Source organism: Lathyrus oleraceus, chromosome 3 (assembly GCF_024323335.1).
Source record: "Lathyrus oleraceus cultivar Zhongwan6 chromosome 3, CAAS_Psat_ZW6_1.0, whole genome shotgun sequence".
NCBI classification, from domain to species: domain Eukaryota; kingdom Viridiplantae; phylum Streptophyta; class Magnoliopsida; order Fabales; family Fabaceae; genus Lathyrus; species Lathyrus oleraceus.
In genome coordinates, this window is record NC_066581.1 from 298966112 (window position 1) to 298987794 (window position 21683).

The window sequence follows — 21683 nt, forward strand, 5'->3', positions numbered from 1 at the left end:
GTTAGATCATAAACATGTCAACATAGAAATAGAAAAAGAGAAAGTGATGTGTTAGTTAAGACTATAAATTAAGTGTCTTACAAACTGATTAAAATATGGACGTTCTTTAGACATATTTCAGGAAATGAAATTTGTGTGCGTATAGATTTATACAAAATGAAACTTTTTCTTACACATTTTTCAACTAAATTTATGCCATTGAAATAGAGAAGATAATAAAAGATGGTTTCCGAGGCAAAAACACACTCCTTTTTTGTGTTAGTATGGACTATAAGTTGATAAATTTAAAATCAACATGCATCCATAAATGTTTCAAAAAAGGGTAAACAATTCAAATATGTAAGGCTGCATATTTTCATCAAAATGAAGTATTTCTATGATGGAAAAATTATTAAACTACTCCATATTCACTAGTTCTGAAACACTGAAGATGATGGTGCAATAAATGGGAGTTGACCCATAGAATGTTCGATAGGAGATAGATGACATTAAAGAATGTTATGCCAGGTTTAGATTTATGTAGAAGTTGTACAAATACTACATGGATGTGATAGTTGAGACAGATGGTGATGAAGCACGGGTAGCACATCATAGAATATGTGCATTGAGGTCATGCCTCTTGTATTTGGTTGGCACGTCCATATTCATGGACAAAAGTGCATACTATGTTGATGTCGTCTACCTAAGACACTTCGTTGATTTGGAGATGATTCATGAGTACAACCAGGGACCTTTTGTTTACTGTTAATAATTTTTTATAACACTTATGCTACACCATCACTAATATTTCATCAGAACCATTCTCAGTAATGGATCCTCCAACATTTTTCATGCCTATCCGACTTGGCATATGTGGATGACTACGACGAGGCTTTCCCACGTGCTAGCTCATTCACCATACTCAGAGGGAATCAAGTGATCGAGTCGTTTTAAGTTTATCTTAACCGCAATGTGGGAGATGATATAAACTTCACACCGTACGGTGATCACTATGAGAGAGGCCCTTCAATGAGATATCATTCTACTCTTAATCGCTAGCTTGTGGGTCACGATTAATGTAGAAAAGCTGACTGCGCGTATAGAAGAAAAAGTCACGCGTCAGAAAGGTTCGACAGGAATTATGTTGTCCGATATTAGAATGACTATTATTATATACCTTTATGGATAGGGAATTGGATCATGAGTCCCACTCATCGCTTTTCAGTGACATATGAGTCTTTTAAGCCATCCGAGTTTATTTCATGCCCGAATACAACATTTTAATATTTTCTGCAATTTTCAAATTTTATTTTATTTTTGGATTAAAAGCCTATTAGAATTTCTTTTTCTATTTTATTTCTGTTTTAATATTAAAAGTCCATTAAGGTTTCTTTTTATGTATTTAAACACCGTTGGGTGTGGCCGTGAAGGTTATCTTTCATCATAGTAAAATTCAAATATTTTCTCTTTTGGTGGATTCCAAAACTTTATCTGACAAGTTTGACGCTTGCAAACTTGTTTTTTCGTTCTACGCTTAACACTTGCTAATTCTTCGTGATTCTGACTATGTCAAGTGACATAAGAGCATGTTTTCTAATGTTTTTTTTCGTAGCTTGATCAACCATGGAAGGTCAACCATTGACCATAGCAAACATTGAGGGAATTATTGCAACTTTTACCACGACACTAACTGCTTTGACTGAAAAGATGAAGACTTTAAAAACTCGGGTGAACAACACTAACAACAACGAGAATTAGTAAAGAGACAAGAGAAGGGAACTAATTAGGGTTTCACTGGGTTGAAACCATCATGTTATTATTGATGACAATTTGAGTTCTAATGAGGAAGAACCTGACAAGGAAAAGATAATTGATCATGGGAATAAACATAATCATGGTTATTGAGTGAAGACTGATATTTCATTATTCTACATAACGATGGGAGTGAAGGAGTTTTTGGATTGGCCTATCGATATTGATAGGTTATTCGACATCATGGGCTCCCCCGGGAACAAGAAAGTTAAGATGGTCGTGATCAGGATGACGAGTATTGCTGGGGTCTAGTGGGATAAGCTTGTTCTTCATAGGCAGAGGCAAAGAAAATGGTTGGTTAGATCTTTGCGAAGAATGAAACAATTGATGCTTGAGCGGTGTTTACTGGAGGATTATGATTAGATTTTTTATAAGATGTATATTTAGTGTGTTCAGGGAAAGATAACTTAATAGAATACATAGATGAGTTTATGGATTTCTCTGAGTGTAATGAAATGGGAGAATCAGAGAGCCAAAAGGTAGCCCGATACATCAGTGGCTTAAAGGGATCTTTACAGGAGAAGATGGATTTGCATACTGTATGGATCGTGGCTAAGGCATTCAGACTAGCTTTGAAGGCATAATTGGTGGAGAAATCCCCTTGAAATTTCTCATCTTTTAGGTATTCTCCCCTTAATAACTTTGAATCGGTATGCGACAAGGAAAAGAGTGCAGCAACCAAGGATTCCAACCTTGAGAATAAGATGACTAACAACCCTGACGGTGTGCAATAGGGTAAAGCACCAGTCCAGAGGCATAATAATCCATATGCTAAATCCACTAGAGACATGTGTTATCATTGTAATGGAATAATTTACAGATCAAATGTTTGTCCAAGAAGGAGAGTCGTTACTGTTGCGGAAGAAAGGGAAGAGGAAAAGGAAAGAGAAAGACATGCAATTGAGAATGATGAATATGCAGGGGTTGAGTTTGAAGAGGAAGAATATGATGAGAGTGTGAATTTTATGTTACAAATAATTTTAATAGCATCCAAAGATGAAGGACAACACAAGAATTTGTTTAAAACACATTATTCTATCAAGAACAATCTGTGTAATCTGATTGTGGATAGTGGCAGCATGAAAATTTTGACGTCAAATAAATTGGTAGATTATTTGATGTTGCCCATAGAACCCCGTGAGAAGTCATACACCCTCGGTTGATAAGAAATGGCTACCAAGTTCGAGGAACACTAGCTTGCAGAGTTCATATCTCTATCAAAAATCATTACAGAGAAGAGGTACTTTTGTAGTGTTCTTGATATGGATGCTTGTCATATTTTACTTGGTAGGACTTGACTGTTTGATAATGATATCACTTGTCAAGGACAGGATAACATGATGATGTTTACACGGAGCACACATAAAATTGTTATGGCCCCTGTTTTGCATTAATGTTAACAATACAGGAGGAAAGAATTCTAGTTTCTTGGTGATGACACAAAGTGAAAAGGAGCTTGATGGGGCTGTTAAAGAAACTGGATTTTTTTGCCCAATGATGATTAAAGGGATGATGGGTGATGTAAATGAGTAAATAACAATTCTAGAAGAAGTGTTAGGGATCCTAGAGGATTTCAAGGAGTTTACCGCATATGAACTACCAAACGATTTGCCTCTTATGCGTGATAAACACAAGAAAGTTAAAGTTTTCAATATGGGAGACGATGTAATGGTGTTTCTGCGTAAGGGGAGGTTTCTAGTTGGTACTTCAAGCAAGTATGGTTTGTTTAAAGTGACCTGAAAGATCAATGATAATGCTTATATGGTAGCTCTCCCAGATTCCATGAATGTATTAATACTTTAAATATTACTGACATTCATGAGTATCAAGTAGATGGGGCTCTTTATCAAGAAGAGAACTCGGGGTCGAGTTCTTCAGAGGTGAGGGGTCTGATGTAGGAAGACTGATTGTGTGTATCGAAGAAGAAGTCGCACATCAGAAATATTTGACAGGAATTGTGCAATTTAGGCGTTCGATGTGAGAATGATTATAATTATACCTTTCTGGATAGGAAATCGGCTCACGAGCCCAACTCACCGCTTCGTCGTGACATATGGACCTTTTAAGACATCCGAGTTTGTTTCATACCCAAATACAACAATTTAATATATTTCGCAATTTTCTATTTTATTTTTGTTTTTAATTAAATGCTCATTAGGGTTTCTTTTTCTATTTTGTTTTTGTTTTGGATTAAAAGCCAATTAGGGTTTCTTTTTATGTATTTAAACACCTTTGGGTGTGACCGTGAAAGTTATCTTTGATCATAATAAAATTCAAGTATATCCTTTTTTGGTGGATTCCAAAACTTTGTCTGACAAATATTTTGCTTGCAAACTTGTGTTTTTGTTCTAGACTTAGCGCTTGTTAATCGTTTGTGATTACGACTACGTCGCATATCTACATGAGCGATTCATTCACCATTTCAGATATCTGTAGGGTATTCCTAGAGTCCCCACCATTGTTGCTCCTCCCACACTCCGTCACATAGATGTTAATGAGATATTTGCGGAGTATCATGATCATCTCGTCCCAGAGGATGTACGTAGTGTGTCAGCTCCTCGGGCATGGCGTATTGTATACAACTACATCCAATTCTTTTTAGAGTGTCACGTCTTTACATGACATCGGATGCAGAGGGAGAGTCACATAAGTCAGCTCATCAAGAGATATTAGAAGAGAAGCAAACTAGTGCAAACCTTATTGTTGACGTGTTTCTAATCTGCTAGCGTATTGTGGCTATGGGTAGAGTGGGCATAGAAAGAGGAGAGTTTCAGGAAGGCACTCTTTAGAACGCCAATATAGAGGCCATGATAATCGAGGCACAAAATGACTTGCAGTATAGGAGGCTGATAAGGAACCAGGAGGTCAGATATACCCAGTAGTTGACTTTTTCTTTGTATTTTGGTTTGTATTTTGTGAACAATCAATGGCTTGCATTTGGACTTAATATATAGTATTTTGATTGAGTTACATAAGTGTATGATTTAATTGAATAAACTTTGTATAAATGACTTCAAATATATGATTTATTAAAATATATTAAATTTATAACAAAAATACGTCCAAGACGGGAAGTTTATTGTCTTCAGGGTTAATACGAAATTTTACTTCAGTAATGTACACTAAATTGTAAAATAAGCACAATACCATGACTTCAAAATGTGTTCAATGGGTTAGTCTGAAATTTATCCTACATACTCATTCTTCCATCAATACGAGGGTTAATTTACATATTATTTTTTTTATACTAAATAGAGGTTGTTCACTTACAAAATGTTTTATGTATGTGGAGGAGTAAGTTATGTTAACTTCCATAAATTTCCATTGACATTTTCGGGTTTCTTAAGAGTGATTCTTCACCGTTAAGGATGAGAAGAATAATTCCCCAAAATTAGTATAACATATTAGTGCAAATACAAGATTCATTTATATTTGTGTGTTGTAAACAAGTTGTTTTATTTATAAATCAAGAATAAAAAAAAACAATTAATTTTTACTAGTTATTATTAGAAATTTCATTCTATCTGGGGGGACTAAGTTCTCCCAAAACTTTTATGAATCGGACCTTACCGTTTTACTAAATTATTAAAATGGGTTTTTACTCTTAATTAACAAACAGCTAAATTCAAGTTTTTTTATTTCAATTTTTGCCATTCTATTCTCAAATATTTCCGTTGTCAATGTCTTTAACATTTTATTATGAGAATAAAATCAACTTTTTGACTCTTCAAGCTTACAATTTATTTGATTTGATAGAATACTTTTTTCTTCTTCTTGTTTTAGCTTTTAATTACAAAATGTCATTCATTTATTTTAATTCTTAAATCTCTCTAATAGTCAATTTACATTTTATAAACTCAACAAACTTCTCCATAAATAATGTAAATTTAATTAATAGAAATGTTAGGAATGAACTTTCCCTACCCCCAATATGAATAGAATGTACACATAAAATGCTCACACTCATTCATCAACCCTAGTTCAAAGCCTCTTTTGGTGCATTTTTCAACTAGTCTCACTTGAAATGATGTTCTCCCAATTCCCCTTAGGTAATTCCTTGAAAAAGACGTTTGAGCAACCTTTGCCCAATTCATAGGCTAGGCTAGGAAATTGGAAGCCAGAGTAACAGTATACTTTCAAATACGGTACAGAAAATACAATTGAAACACATGTGTAGTGTTGCATTGCACTAGAAATGTAGGGTGCAAAATAACCTCAAATGTTAAAACACAACAAATATTAGTGGTGCAGTACAAAGTAGGTTTATTCAAAAAGAAATTCAAGCCCCAAAAGGATGTTACTTGGTAATGGTGGGTACAGAAAACCTAATAAGTAGTAATTATGGAGAAGAGACTAATAAAAACATTACTTACTAAAATCATCTCCAAATAACATTTAGTAGTTTTCTGCACAACACAGCCAACCACATAATTATCATTACATGTAAGTGAGGATAATCAAGAATTTGTTGTTCTTTATAATAATGCTTCACTGGTTTCATGTCCATCACTCCATGTTTTAAGCAAGAAACTTACTTCTAAAACTGCATGAGTGGGTTTGTTTTTGTAAAAAGGTTTTGAAAATTTTGAAACAGGGTTCATAACATGCAAACAGTTTTAACTCCAAACAAAATGTGAACTAGTTTCCAACTACAAAATAACCAGTCAAACGAAACAAGATAGTAGTAGTCGAGTTGACTTAATCAAACACTACAACATACATACTTGTCTTTTAAGTTTTGCATAAAACCCCATAAAGGATACAACAAGTCTACAAGGTGACCTAGATATATAAATAACCACCTAAATTAATAACGACTAACCAAGAAAAAGTCGTTGTCATCAAGAACCTGAACGTCTTGAGTTCCAACGAAATGCTGTCGACCAATTTCCTTCACCAAATTGGCAAATTCTATCCTTTTCTCCAAAGGGAGAGGTACAAATGGCAGCCTGAAAACTGGCCTGACAACTCCAAGTTGAGCAAGAGCTGTGTTCAAACCAATGGGATTTGGCATTTGGAAAAGCCAGGCAATCAAAGGCAAGAGCTTGGAATTCAATGCAGGGTTTTTCCCCCCAAACATGAGTTCATGCATTAAGCCAGGAATCAGGTTGCTTGCAACAGATACCACTCCAGTAGCTCCGTAACCCCATCTGGAATCATGGCATTCATCATCGTTCCCACTCCACACAACAATTTTATTATCAGTATACTCTTTGATCCGGTCATTTCCCACACATTCCTTGACACCAGCTAAGCAAGTACTTTGAGCTAAGTTTTGAATCACGTGTGGAGGAATGTCTTGACCAGTCCGTGAGGGCACATTGTATATGATCGTGGGTCCCATGGAAAGCACACTTTGAAAGTGTGCAACCATACCATCCAAAGAGGTTTTTCCATAGTAAGGATTTATATGAAGGGCAGCATGCATTCCAACAGCAAAACCTTGTTCTGTGGCATGAATTGCTTCCCTGGTTGAGTTACTTCCAGTATTTCCAATAACCTTAATATTCCCACCAAAACAGTTGACTGTGTGTGCAATAAGCATTATGTGTTCTTCCCAGCTCATTAGTTGCCCTTCACCAGTTGTGCCACCAACAATGACACCTTCAACTCCATTCTCAATCTGCGTATTTACCAAGGCATCATATGCTTCAAGATCAAATCGACCATCAGGTAGGTATGGAGTTTTAATGGCAGTTATCAATCTCAGACACTTTATGTCCTCAGTACAAGTCCTGTAAATACAACATATAGCTTCATTAGTACGGATTGTTTAATCCAGGATCACAAACAAAAGCAGCAAAAACACAAACATGCAGCCATTACGCCAGAAACACAAGACCCTTTTAAATACTCCCTCCGGTCACAATTATGAGCAAAAATAATCAATTACCAACAGTAAATGCTTTTGAATTAAACTAAGGGTATAATAGTAATACAAGCATTAATTAGTCTAAAAATTAATAACTTTTGTTTATAATAGTGACCAAGACTTAATGTCACTTTTTTTGCTTACAATAGTGACAGGAGGGAGTATACTGCTTAAAGCATGCAGTGGTACAGTTGCAATTTATAGGGGCAATATGAATTAATGTGAAAAAACTTTGCAGATCAAAGATACATATTACAAAATCAGAATGTAAAATCATTTCTTGTCTCTTCCAAAAATCCTAGTTCTCTCTAATCTATACAACAGACATCTCATGTCATCACATAAGCACACATACTACATAAAATATCAACCAGAAAAATGAAAAAGATGAAAACAAATGGAAAATATAGAATTTAGAACAGTAAATTCATTACCTATTCTTCATCTCATAGCTACGCATTGGGAGGTGGAAACTGGTTTTCACAGCTGCTTGTGTAGGCTTCCAGCAAGAGCTCCTGAACAATACAATCAAATGTTAACATTAAACGGTTTAAACCTACAAAAATTTGGACTGATCATTGATGGTCCGTGACTGAAATTTCTCAGCCGCACAATCAGAACCAATCACAAGCTTCATAAGTGCAAAGAAAGAAGTACACTCTCTCAATATAAATCTTAGCCATACAACATAAATGAATGACCAATGATCATATGTCTCAACCTTAACACAAGAACCGGCACTAATCAGCGAAACAAAGTAACAAACCTACAAATTTCTCATTTATGCATAACAGCCAAGGTTTTAAAACACCGTCTGCGACCGCGAAAACAGCGGTCCGTACAAAACAATTTCAACAGGTCGATACGGTTATTCACTGTTTTTATTTTAAAGAACAAATTGTGGTTATTTCACACTGCAACAACCAGAATTAGTGTCGTGCACATGTAACTACCATAATAGCAAAAGTCTGCCCCGACTAAAAACCGTTTTTTTAAACCTTCATATCAGCTAGTAATAAAAACGATAATAAACCAAACAAACATGCATAGATACACTGCGATAATTCAGATTTCAAAATCCAGCAAGTCAACAACCAAAATCTTCAACCAAAAAACAAAAAATTTATACCTAGTGTTTTTGTTACTAGTAGTAACATTGGAAAGCGGAAAAGCGGATCCTGTGGAGCAAACACCAGTACAGGTCTTCAATGTAGCCATGATAAAGTTCGAAGCTGAGAGAAAGATCCGAATCAGAAGCGAATTTGATGTGATAAGGGTGAAACCTATAAACCCTAGAAGCGTGATTGAAAACGGCGTCGGTTTGAGTGTTAAGATGGTGGTGAAGTGTTGGCAATGTGGAAGAGAAGAGTGAAGCTAGCGGCGGCTGCGAATACTGCGTCTGCGAGTGTGACCTCGTGAGTTAATTAAATTTATAAAATGTTTTAATTTAAATTATCTTTTAAATAATTTTATTTTATTTTATTTAGTCCTCCAATTATTAAAATTATATATATATTTATTAATAAATAAATAAAAATATGTATAGAGTTTATAAAAAATTTATAATTGGTTAACTTAAATTTTAAATTAGGATAATGCTAACTTAAATTATCATTCTTATTTTCAAGTAGTTGTAATTTAATTATATTTTAAATTTAATGAAGTAAAGAAATTTGAGATGGCTGTCCAATAAAAAATCACTATATCAAATCATTCAAATGAGCGTAATAGAGAATGCACGTCGTTAATTAAATGCATCTTCTATTTTTTATTTGCAAATTAATTTGATTATTTGTTGGTAATTTTAGATGAGTGTGACATTGTTTATTATATTTTAAGGGATTAAATAAGAGTAACGGTCATTGTCAAATAAATAAATAATAATAATGACAGATTGTTATAGTTTTTACTAAATAATTGCTATACGTATTTTCAGTTATTCAGTCAAAAGGATATTTTGGATGTTAGACTTTTCTTTTCTTTTTTATTCTTGGACTATTCTTTCTCAACATAAAATATATTTTAAACATTATATTTATTTTAACACTAAGCCTAAGCCACGTTTATTTGAACAATGATCAAGTGTCCAATGTTTTAAGAGTTTTTATATATTTATATTTGAAAAGAATAACGGCGCAGTTGCGCGGTGGATTGATATGTTACATCTTTTAATCACTGTTATAAGTAATAATTCTTTTTTTAATTTATTGTATAATTGATGTATATGATATATAATAATAATCAGATATATCATTTATTTAATAAATTTAAAAAGTATTTTTTTATTTATAATAATAATCAGAAGATTCTCTCTCTCTCTATATATATATATATATATTACTGGATCATCAGACACACCCAAGTAAAAGAATAAGATCTCCCTTGTGGAGGGCCAAGATAATACTAGTGGAGTTGACAAGGCCATTTTCAAGGATACAAATGCTTGCTCGCATTCTGGGTTCCATTCAAAGTGTGCTTCCTTTGTCAACAATTTGTAGAATGGTAGGGCATGCTGGGATGACTTTAAGATGAAACTCTTAAGAGTCGTTAGCCTTCCATTCATTCTCATGACCTTCTTCTTTATGGTCGGTGTCACCATTTGGATAATCACTTCATATTTATATGTATTTGCCTATATGCCTCACAATGTCAAATAAAAATCCAAAACATTGACAACTGTGACTCTAAAGATACACTTTTCTAGATAAACATCGTGTTGTATCGTCATACTCTTTGGAATACACAAGAGTGATGCTCGATGTGTAGTTATTCTTCGTCGAACTTGAAAATCATATCGTCTATATACACCTCCAACATTTTGTCTATTTCTTCCCTGAAGACCTTGTTCATCATCCTCTGGTATGTCACCCCTATATTTTTCACGGCAAAAGGCATCATATTGCATAGGTAGTTGGCTTGTTCAGTCACGAAGATTGTTTTCTCTCTATCCGGCTCATACATGAGAATATGGTTGTATCTGGAATATGCACCCATGAATGACAAAAACTTATATTTAACTTAATTTCCCACTAGTATGTTTATATTTGAAAAGTGGTATGAGTCTTTAGGGCATGCTCGGTTGAGATCCGTGTAATCAATGCACATCCTGAACTTACTCGAAGCCTTCTTTACCAACATGACGTGTGATATCCATTTAGTATATTTAACTTCAAAGATAAAGTTAGCGTCGAGTAAGTCTTGGACCATTTTCATTGTTGCTTCACCCTTTTCAAATGATTGTCGCCTCCTACATTGAGACACACACTCAACACAAAGATCAATATTTAACTGATGACATGCTACACTTGGATATATGTCTGGAATCTTGTGGGGATAATTATCAAACAAATTTATCAAAGTCTGTTTAGACTTATAATATATATGAAACTGCAATGGTGGTCATGGCTTTTGTTATGTGAAACATTGGTCCGTTTTAAACTTTTACAAATTACTAGTCACATACATTATCTATTTTATGAATTGATGCAATCAATAAATATTTTTATGGTGTTTCGGAGAAAGAGGTGTTAATTGTGGATCTGGATTGGATTTGAATTTTTCTGTTGTGGCCAAAAGATTGATGGGAAAGGGATATGTTTTAAAGTTGTAACCTCTATTGTGTTTCTTTGTATTCTTCACCTTTAGTGATGGATTTAAAAAGCATTTTAAAGGTTTTTTTTCCTTCGCTAATTAGCCATGTGGCATGCATGGTGGCATAAATAAAGACATGAAGTAATATACTTTAAAAATTTGAGGGACTCAAATAATTATTTTTAAACTTATAAGATTAGAAAAACCATAAATATAAGATCTGATACCAAAAAAATTTAGCCTATAACTATAGATAAAGTTGGTTGAAGTTGTTCGGTAAATATAATAACTATTTCTCTTAAATAGTCTTTTTATCCATGTAAGTTGATGTGTTTTTTATTTTAGTCCCTAATTCTTTTTTTTATGAAGTCCTTAAGTGTTGAGTTTCGTTTGGTTTTAGTCCTTGACGTTAAAAATCTGTTACAAAAAAAGAGGAGGTAGAAAACGTCCAGTGACATGGAATGGGAGGATAAAATCCAAAAATCGAAAAAATTACAAAACATCTTCCTCCTTAATCCATCTCCAACCACCATTTTTTCTCAACTTTAAACTCCATCTCCAACCTCCATTTTTTCTCACCTTCACCTTCATCTTATGTTCTACAAACTCCCTTTCAAAAAGCAGCTACCTTTCCCTCTATTCCTTATCTCATTCTTCACAAAATGCTTATGTTTCTCTTCTCACCAACCCCATCAACCATGGAGCTTCATAAGCAAACTTAGATCACCTATGCCAATTCTTGATCAAACTTATTTCAAAGACCATGATATTGTTCATTTGAAGAAAATATTGTGTTTTGTAGAGACAAGATGGTCGCTCCTCTGTTAAGTTTTGGGTTTTTAAAAATTTTGGGTTTGAAATTTTTTGGGTTTGTGTGAAGGTTGGGGATGAAGATATGAACACAAAAATATAATTTAGGCTTAAATAGTTTTTTCGTCATTATAAGTTTTTTGTTTTAGCCCCTAAATTTTTTTTTTGGTTTTAGCCCATAATTCTGGAATTTTGTTTATGTATTTTATTTTTGTCACCATGCCCATTTTTAATCTTTTTTCTACCATGCTTGTAATTCCTTTTCTGACTCAACTGTTCTTAAATCTATAAAGAGTGATTTGAATAATAATTGAAATTATCTCTTCATCTAGTTGATCGGTTGATATTGTGACATATAGTCTTCTTCAAAAGCATCTAAAATAAGGGATAATTAATGCATTATTGGCTACATAGATAGTTCCATGAACAATTGAACATCATTCACGTGAATAAACATATGAATTTAGAAGCTCGTAATCTCATGGTAATTATCATTTTTTTTAAATATGCAAAATTTTACAAGCATAAAAGAAACAAAATCTTTTAAACCATTACATGCATAACAAACATCTTAAAATACATAGAAAACTAAATTTATTCATGCTATCTGAAATTTAAGTCATTAGAACAGAGAATTACAACCAAAGAATCATAACTCGTGGGGAAATGTTCATTTTTTCATCCTAGAAAGTATTAACTTGGTTTCACAATAAAAAGTTTTAAATCAATAGGGCAACTCCAAAACTCTTGACTAAAATTAGAAATTAAAATATTTAACTAGTAAGAAAGTAAGGTTGGTAAAGTCATAAATCTAATAATAGGCAAACACATTTACCATTGAAAAATATAAACAAATCATGAATCTAACTATTGGTAGAGCCAACATGAAAAATTCCACACAAAAAAATTGTTTTAACACCTTCATAAACAACACATCACTCATTATTTTAGAGGTAGGAAAGAGATTTAGAAGAGGAGACATACATTCTAGAGTTTGAATGAATATTAAAGTGAGAATGCAATTAGGAAAGATGTTTGGACCATTGAGAATAATGAATGATGTTGTGCATGATAAAATGGAGGTTGGAGATGAGAAAAAAATGGAGGTTGAAGATAGAGGTTGGAGATGGATTGAGGTAGACGAAGATGAATTTGAAAAAAAACTGGCTTTTGTCCCTCCTAGGCCACGTCAGCAAAACGTTTGCCACATCATCTTCTTTTAGTGAATTCTTAACGTGTGAGACTAAACCCCCCAAAAAATTCAACACTTAGAAATTTCATATAAAAAAAATTTAATACTTAAAATAAAAAAACACATCAACTTATAAAAACGTAAAGACTGTTTAAATCTATTTTTTAAAAGTTTTTTTTTCACACAAGTTTATACTCTTTTTAAAGTTATAAGTTATTTAGTAAATATTATATTAAAATATCCATTTTATTTGAAATTATCATGTTTTAATTAAATAAAAGTCAAAATATCCTAAAATATGGGTTAATTAAAATACATTATTTTTTTTAAATTGAAAGCCATACATTATTATATCAAATATCTAGCTAAAATACTATTGTTATTGTTGGGAGGGAAATATTGAATCCAGTGAAATTAAACAATCAAAATATATAATGTAAGACAAACGAACTATCAATTTTAATCTTTGAACTATCTCTCATTCTTCAACTAAAATATATAAAAAAGAGTAAATAATTATTCTTAATTTTAAATGTGTGGGAAGTTATCACAATACCTCTTTAATGTGTTGAAACTACAATTACATTTAAAGTGTCTTTTTTATTATTAATTGTATGGACTTAGTTGAATAACATCAGCCATATTCGACAATAAACTGAGTAATAAAAATGTGTCCTATAATAAAAGAAATTCAAATAGTTTTGTTATTTGAACGCTTTTATTTAAATTTTTGTAAAATTGAACATTCAATTTCAGGTAGTGTGGTTTACTTTATTAGATAAAACAAGACCATGCGACACGCAAGGGAGAAAAAAGCATGCAAGTAGGGACAGAAGATTTTTCATACATAAATTAGTGTTAGAATGATATTTTTATTTAAATCCTAATATTTGACTGCGACGAATTATTTATAATTAAATCGGATTAATTTTATTGTCTATTAGTGCGGAAAAAATCAACCTTAAAATATTAAAATGATCACACTTTCAACATCCGATAAACAAGACTGAAAACTAATTTTCATATACAAACACAAAACATGAAAGGACTACCATGGAAAATGGGATAGTACTTAATATAATAAAAGCTTAAAATAAATAATAGAAAAGAAACAAATACTTGAAATAGAAAAGAAACAAATACTTGAATGGACTTCGATTGAAATAAAAGCTTAAAGTTAAAGTAAAGAAACAAAATGCTTGAAGTGATGCACTATAATGGAGGGGTCGGTACAATTATTAAAATAAAAGCTTTGCAAAATGAATTTTTTATCAAAATAATCTATAATTTTAATTTTATTTTAAAATAATTTAGATTTTAAGAAAAGATAAATCATATTCTTACATCAAATTTCTACACTTACACGGTATTTTTCTATTATCAATAAGGTGAACAGTGAAATATTATAATTTTAAATTTTTTTAAATATATAAATTTTTTAAATATATAAATTTATATATATATATATATATATAGAGAGAGAGAGAGAGAGAGATTAATTACTATACACTGTCAGTGTAAAAAGTTTTACAACGTCGGTTCATCACAATCACCCGTTTGTATTACTTTATAGATTTTTAAAATAAAAGTCAAACTTCTTTTAATATCCAACGTGTATAATTAAGTGATAGTGTAAAACCCTTTTACACTGACAGTGTATTTCAATTATTCTCATATATATATATATATATATATATATATATATATATATATATATATATATATATATATATATATATATATATTATATATATATATATATATATATATATATATATATATATATATATATATATATATATATATATATATATATATAATTTTTAAATTAAATAATATTGATATAAAATTTTGTGATTAACCAACTTTATAACATAAACCGACCTTTTACATTTTACTAACCAATTTTGTTTACTACTAAAAAAGATTTTTAATAGTTGGACGTTCATTAACCAACTGTATAACTTTATTAATCAACTTTTTAGATTTTATTAATCAACTTTGATTTACTACTAAAAAATAATATATGGGCATTTATTAATCAATTTAATCACTTCATTTATAAACTTTTTATGTTTCAATAACCAACTTAGTTTAACTATTTAAAACCATTGTTCACGTATAAATACGATGAATAGTGTATACGGTATTGGTGTAAAAAAGAGTGTCAAGATAACATTGTTGTTAAGAAAATTCCCAATATATTCTACTTTCAAACAAAACAAAAATCGAACCTAGTGGTGGTGTCAGGCGAATTGGCTACTTCACATACTTTTTCAATGGTATCGCCAATTGAATTGACGGCTGCATATGATGTTATCAGTCTAATTGGCGCAAGTGTATACGTTTTCAAAGGTGGCGCCAATTCATCAAGCGCCAATGTGTATTGTGTTTCTTATAGTATAAATAGAGGTGCATTCTACCATTTACTTTACACATCATTTCATATTCTGTTTTTATTTTCTTCAATAGCTCTATCATGGTTGACAAAAGATATCAACATGTATGGTATTCGACAACAAAACCTCTGATAAAAATATTTTTTTTAACATCCTAAGTTTCGAGCATCTTGAAAGGAGTTTGGAAAGTTGGTTATACAGAGAGATTAATGATGTGGAAAGAATTAAAAGTATCGAGATGCTTGTTTTGTACATCTTAATTGTAGATAACAATAATGTTATGCAACGTATGTGGGTTCGAGTTAAAGATGACAATGATATTAGAGATATGATGTTTGTAACATATGACATTATTTTTATTGTTGTAATCTCTTAGACATATTGTGGTGTTAAGTCTTTTTTATTTGTTGTTTGTGTTGGTGTTTTATGCGTATTTATGTTGGTATGATATGTCGTGTGTTGTTCGTGTGTGGAAACTGTTTGTTTTAGGGGTGTTTATGTTATTTTTGTTGTAACCAAAAATTGATATATATATATATATATATATATATATATAAAGAAAAAAATAAATGATCATGTAGAACTTGCTCCAACATTTGGGACAATTTGTTTGATCGTGTCTGGGATGACAACATATATCATATAATCTTACTATTTTATTAGTCGTATCCATTTTTGTTATAATACGCATGATGTTAGGGTGACCCTTTTTCTTCCGTTGCATATATTCATTGCGCAAAATTATGTCCCCTTGATATGTAGGTCAATAATCCTCCATTGCTTCCATCGGGAAACTATTGTTGTACACTTTGAATATATTTATGATTTTGTAAACATCAGATAGATGCTTGGAAGCGTCCTGACGATCATATAAACATGTCGCAATGACGTGGGAGCAAAACATATTAAAAACTTGAAACTTACCACAGTCGCACCAACCTCTATTTAGTTGGACCTGATAGTGTTTATTCGGTCTCCCCTCATTGTGGTTCATTGTTTCCTTTACACTGAAAATGTGTCTATGACTGTCAAAGATTGTAACGACATGTGTTCTAGATGTGATAGTTTTCCTCCTTCATCACTTTTATGCAATTTTCACTAAATAATTGCCCCGACCGTAACACCGAACTCCACTTTTTTGTCTCTGGTTGCGAAAAGTGATCCTAACCTAAAATAGGTTGCTCTCGTCAACATGGTTATTGGTAGGTTTCTAACGCCTTTGAAGATGTTGTTCATGGATTTAATAGGGTTTGTTGTCATGTGGTCCCATCAACGTCCTTCATCAAATTCCCTTGTCCACTTCTCCAATGGAATGTAATCCACCACCTTAATGCATCTGTATTTGGCAATCTAATTTCCTCGCGGTAGTTTTGAAATGATGGTTGAGTTAAAGCATATCATGCGTTCACAACTTTTTTCTGAAGGTTCTTGTCTTTGATTTCTCACATGAATTTTTGTGCAATAGAAGATCTACAAGTCAAGGAGAAAAGTTGATTTTGGAAGTACTAGTCCAACATGTTGAACTCGATGTTCCAGCATGTGTTGTACAACATCTGGCCTTGACTACAGGCCAAGTTGGACGTTGTTTGTTGCATTTTTATGATTGATTTTCAATCAAATTTGATACAATTATTTTAGAGATATTTTATTGATTTGTTTGACATATGGAGATGTTAATATCCAATTTAAAATTGAATTTGAAATAGAATAAATAATATCTTTTGATTAAAGAAATTTGAGGAGAAAATCATATCCAACTTATTCAACTATTTTCTGGATGAATTAAATGTAGATCCACAAGGAGAAAAATCCCAAAAGACATTGCTATATAAGGAAACTCAATTCTCATTGTTTGTTAAGAGTCTTGGTACGCAAGAACTAGGTTCTTTGTGCTAGGGTTTGAGTCTTTTATTTCTTATGTTCCAAGCTAATTAAATAACATGATTAACGTGTAATCTACTGTTGTACAACTTTATGTTTCAGTAACTTTGCATAGAAAGTTTGTCTTAGTTGAGTTGTAATATTAAACATCGGTTATTTGAATTGTAAACACCAATCACGAGTTGTGTGATTAAAAAGAAAGTGAGTAGGTTCTCATATTTAGGGGGAGTTCTTAAATAGAAAGTCACTAGGATTAGGAAGAGGCTTTGAACAATATAAGGTTTGTTTGTTCTTGTAAGACTAAGTGTACTAATTCAAAGTAATGAATTTTATTTATTGGGTAGAGTGCCCCCTAGATGTAAGATGTAGTTGTGGTTTCATCGAACTGGGTTAGTAATCTCTTGTGTTCTTTAACTGCCTTATGTATTGTTTTATTGATATCTTTGTACCGTCATTTTGGTTTAAGAAGTTGGAAAATTTGTCTCAACATCTAGTATAACATTTGTCCCCTGAGGAACAAAATTTCAATTGGCATCAGAGCAGACACCCTGTTCTGTTTGGGTGAGCTCTAGGGAGATACTTTCTATTCTAATAGATAATACAAAGGATGGAGGGTCATTAACATACCATATGTTTTAGATGGAATAAATTATGACTATTGGAAGGATAAAATGGTTGGATTTCTCAAGTCCATAGACAAAAAACTTGGAAGCCAGTAATTAAAGGGTGGATATATTATGTGATTACTTATCAAGATGCTACAACAAGTTTGAAGCCTGGAGCTGGATGCACTGATTAGAAGATGACGAAGCTCTTGGAAACTCCAAGGCTTTGAGTTTTATTTTCAATGGTGTTGATAAGAACATGTTTAGATTTATCAACACATGTACTGAAGCCAAAGATGCTTGGGAGATTCTCAAAACTGCCCATGAAGGCGCATCCAAGGTGAAGATATCAAGGTTGCAGCTCCTCATTACAAAGTTGAAGAATCTAAAAATGGATGAAGATGAATCTACCTCTGATTTCAACATCAGACTTAAAGACATTACCAACAATTCATTTGCATTGGGAGAGAAGATATCAGAAGAGAAGCTGGTCAGGAAAATCCTCAGATCTTGGTCTAAGAAGTTTGACATGAAAGTAATAGCTATTGAAAAAGCTCAAGATTTAATCACTTTGAAGGTTGATTAACTCATTGGCTCTCTTCTAAACTTTGAATTAGAAATAAATGGAAGATCAAAAAAGAAGAATAAAATATAGCTTTTGTGTTCAGCATTGTAGAGGATGAAAATCAAGGTGGAAAAAGTTTTTCAGAGGCTATAGATCTTGTTGGGAGAAAGCTTAACAACTATTTGAAGAAACATAACAAAAGACGAAGGACAAATGTCCCAAATAAGGTGTTAGACATCAGTCCCTCAAACATAGGCAAAGAACTTCAATGACATGAATGTGAAGGGTTTGGTCACGTTAAAGTTGAATGTCCTACTTTTCTTAAGAAACAAGAAAGGGATTATCAATCACTTGGACTGATTCTGATGATGAAAGTGAATGATAAATAACTAATAAAGTTATGGCTTTTATTGGGAAATATGACTCTTGTAGTGAGTTTAGTGATGAAGAGATGTCAGAAGAAGAACTTGCTGAAACATATAGAGAGTTTCTCACTGAATGGAAGGAATATTTCTTGAGATAAGTGAAACAAAAGAATACCATAAGTGTTATACTCCTTGAAAAATATAAGCTTGGTTCAACCATTGTAGGTCTAGAAGAGGAAGTCATATTGTTAAAGTCCAAACTTGACAGTATGACAAAATATGTTCGTGTGTTGAACAATGGTTCTGATATGTTAGATGAAATCTTGGAGATTTGGGAGAAGAAGGCTATTGGGTTTGACTATAGTTCCATGAACAATAAGTTAAAATTCCCCACTAATAAGTTGGTTGCTCTTGTAAATAAAACTTAGTTTCTAATGAAAGACCACGTGTCCTAGCATCCGGCTCAACATGTGTCTCCTCACAGTGTCTCACCGTGAAAAATACCTGAGCACATCACATGCTCGAAATAGAACAGAGTCACCACCAAAATTTATTTATTCCAAAGGAAAGGGAAAATATCAATAAAACCTAAGGGGAAGAGAAAGAGGGCAAGGAAGTCGGTTATGCAAGGGGAAGGTATTATCATCCATTACATACGTTGTACTCAACGGGAACCATTTTGACTGTTCTTTATGCATATGGGTGTTATTATCTCAAGGTTACTTGCAATCAATTTTAATTAAGGGAAAAATAAGTCTATTAATGAATGTGCTCATCTAGGATTCAAACCCTTGTGCCTACGTATTCTCATAGTGCAATGAGAAAATTAGATCTCCGTAGTTCATGGGATTACATGTCTATTATTTTGGAGCATTGTGTGTAGAAAACTCATGATATTGTGGGTGTGTAACTACCTCATAACTTATGAATTATGCTCTGGTTAGTTGTGTTTCTACTGCTGTTACTATATGCTCTGATGAATTTTCTACTACTATTGTTGTTGTCTAAGTATGTCTTTAATACTTAGCTGTTTTGTCCATTTGATTGGAATGGGTTATGACCGCCTCGTGCCTCTGTAGATGAGGGACAACCATCTGGTATTTTTGGTTTCCGACCTCTTACGAGGGATAAGATATGGTTGATCCTCAGATATGACACTCCTCTTTTGAAGTTTGAACGCCTGGTCAACTGACTGATGACTACCCTGCCCCGGTTTAAGATTGAGGGTTTTATATTCAGAAAGAAACTCCTACTTCTTGGCTCAAAGGGGTTGACTAGGGATTATCTTCCTTATATCTTCGGTGTTTGGGATTTGAAACAATGCCTTACATCATCAACAAGGTTTTATTCAAAAGCATACGAGCAGTGATTCGTTTCGTGTTTTTAATTTCATCCTCCTCCTTCAAAAGTTAGATATTGACAAAATAAAGTATGAGTGGCCACGAATGCATTTATTCAAAACATGCATATTCATTTCAATGTCTTTATTATTCAAAAACAAACGAGTTTATTACAAATGAATGTTACAAATGCCAATCAAGAAAATCACTCATGAACATGATAGAACCAATGTCTGAATTATATTGATAATGCTTCAAGAAGGCTTCAGTAAGTTCCCTCCAGGTTCGTATATGCGTGCACTCAAGCTGCATATACCATTCCAGAGAGGCTCCACTAAGGTTGTCCTGGAAAAAGTGCATTAAGAGTTTTTCATCATTAGAATGAGCAACCATCTTTCTGCAAAAATCTCGAATTTGGGTCTTTGGGCAGTTGGCCCCTTGATACTTTTCAAAGCTCAGAACTTTGAACTTAGGAGGAATTTTCACGCTTGGCACTAAGCATATGTCAGCAACATCTAATCCAAAGGTATCGGGACCTTCCATCATCTTGAATCGCTCCTCCATCATACAGAATCTCCTTTCGAGGTCAGCAGAAGAAGAACCAAAAGCGTCATAAACCGAATCAACCCTTATGGTGAAGAAAGCATCCTGATGATCATCAATCCCAGGTTGAACTCTCCCATTGATAGGGATATTGAATGGCTGAGCATCATTTTGATATCCTGGACCTCTCTCGGGAGGTGGTTGAGCTACAACAGATGTGCCATCTCCTCCTAGTGGATTTACTGGTATCGTCACAACAACAGGGTTCGCAGTGGCGACTCTCAGATTAGCTTGACGCATTTCCTCTTGTCCCCTAGCCTAAGCTTGTAGGGCTTCAACAAGCTGACCCATCTGAGCCTTCACAATGGTCATATCTTCCCTCATAACAGCTTAATTTTGTTCCAACTGATCCATGAGCAATCTTTGGTTTCCTCGAGTGTTGTGGGAATGTCAGGAAGTCAGCTTGATCGTGGATGATTCTGGATAGAAGGGCCAAATGGTAAGTTTTCTGGCTTTTGTATGATGATATGCAGAATGATGCATGAATATTATATTTGAAGATTTTTTTTATGATGCATGAATGCGTGGATAGATGATACACAAGAATGGTTCTCACGAGTCGAACACACAAGATGGCATAAGTATCACAAGCTCGAGATACAAATGAAGGATAACACTAATTGCTTTCTATAATAGGGGTCTCACTGGTCGGAGTCTAGGGTTATATAT

General features: G+C 33.0%; 1 protein-coding gene across 1 annotated transcript; it reads right to left on the minus strand.

The window, feature by feature from the left end:
* Nucleotides 1–6420: 6420 nt before the first annotated feature.
* LOC127127206 (4-hydroxy-tetrahydrodipicolinate synthase, chloroplastic) lies at nucleotides 6421–9097 on the minus strand. The gene is made up of 3 exons (XM_051056336.1): nucleotides 8793–9097; nucleotides 8098–8178; nucleotides 6421–7526 (listed from the first exon to the last, which is right to left on the minus strand). The coding sequence occupies exons 1-3, from the start codon at nucleotides 8879–8881 to the stop codon at nucleotides 6599–6601; spliced, it is 1098 nt and encodes a 365-aa protein (XP_050912293.1). The 5' UTR covers nucleotides 8882–9097; the 3' UTR covers nucleotides 6421–6598.
* Between the last annotated feature and the right edge of the window lie 12586 nt (nucleotides 9098–21683).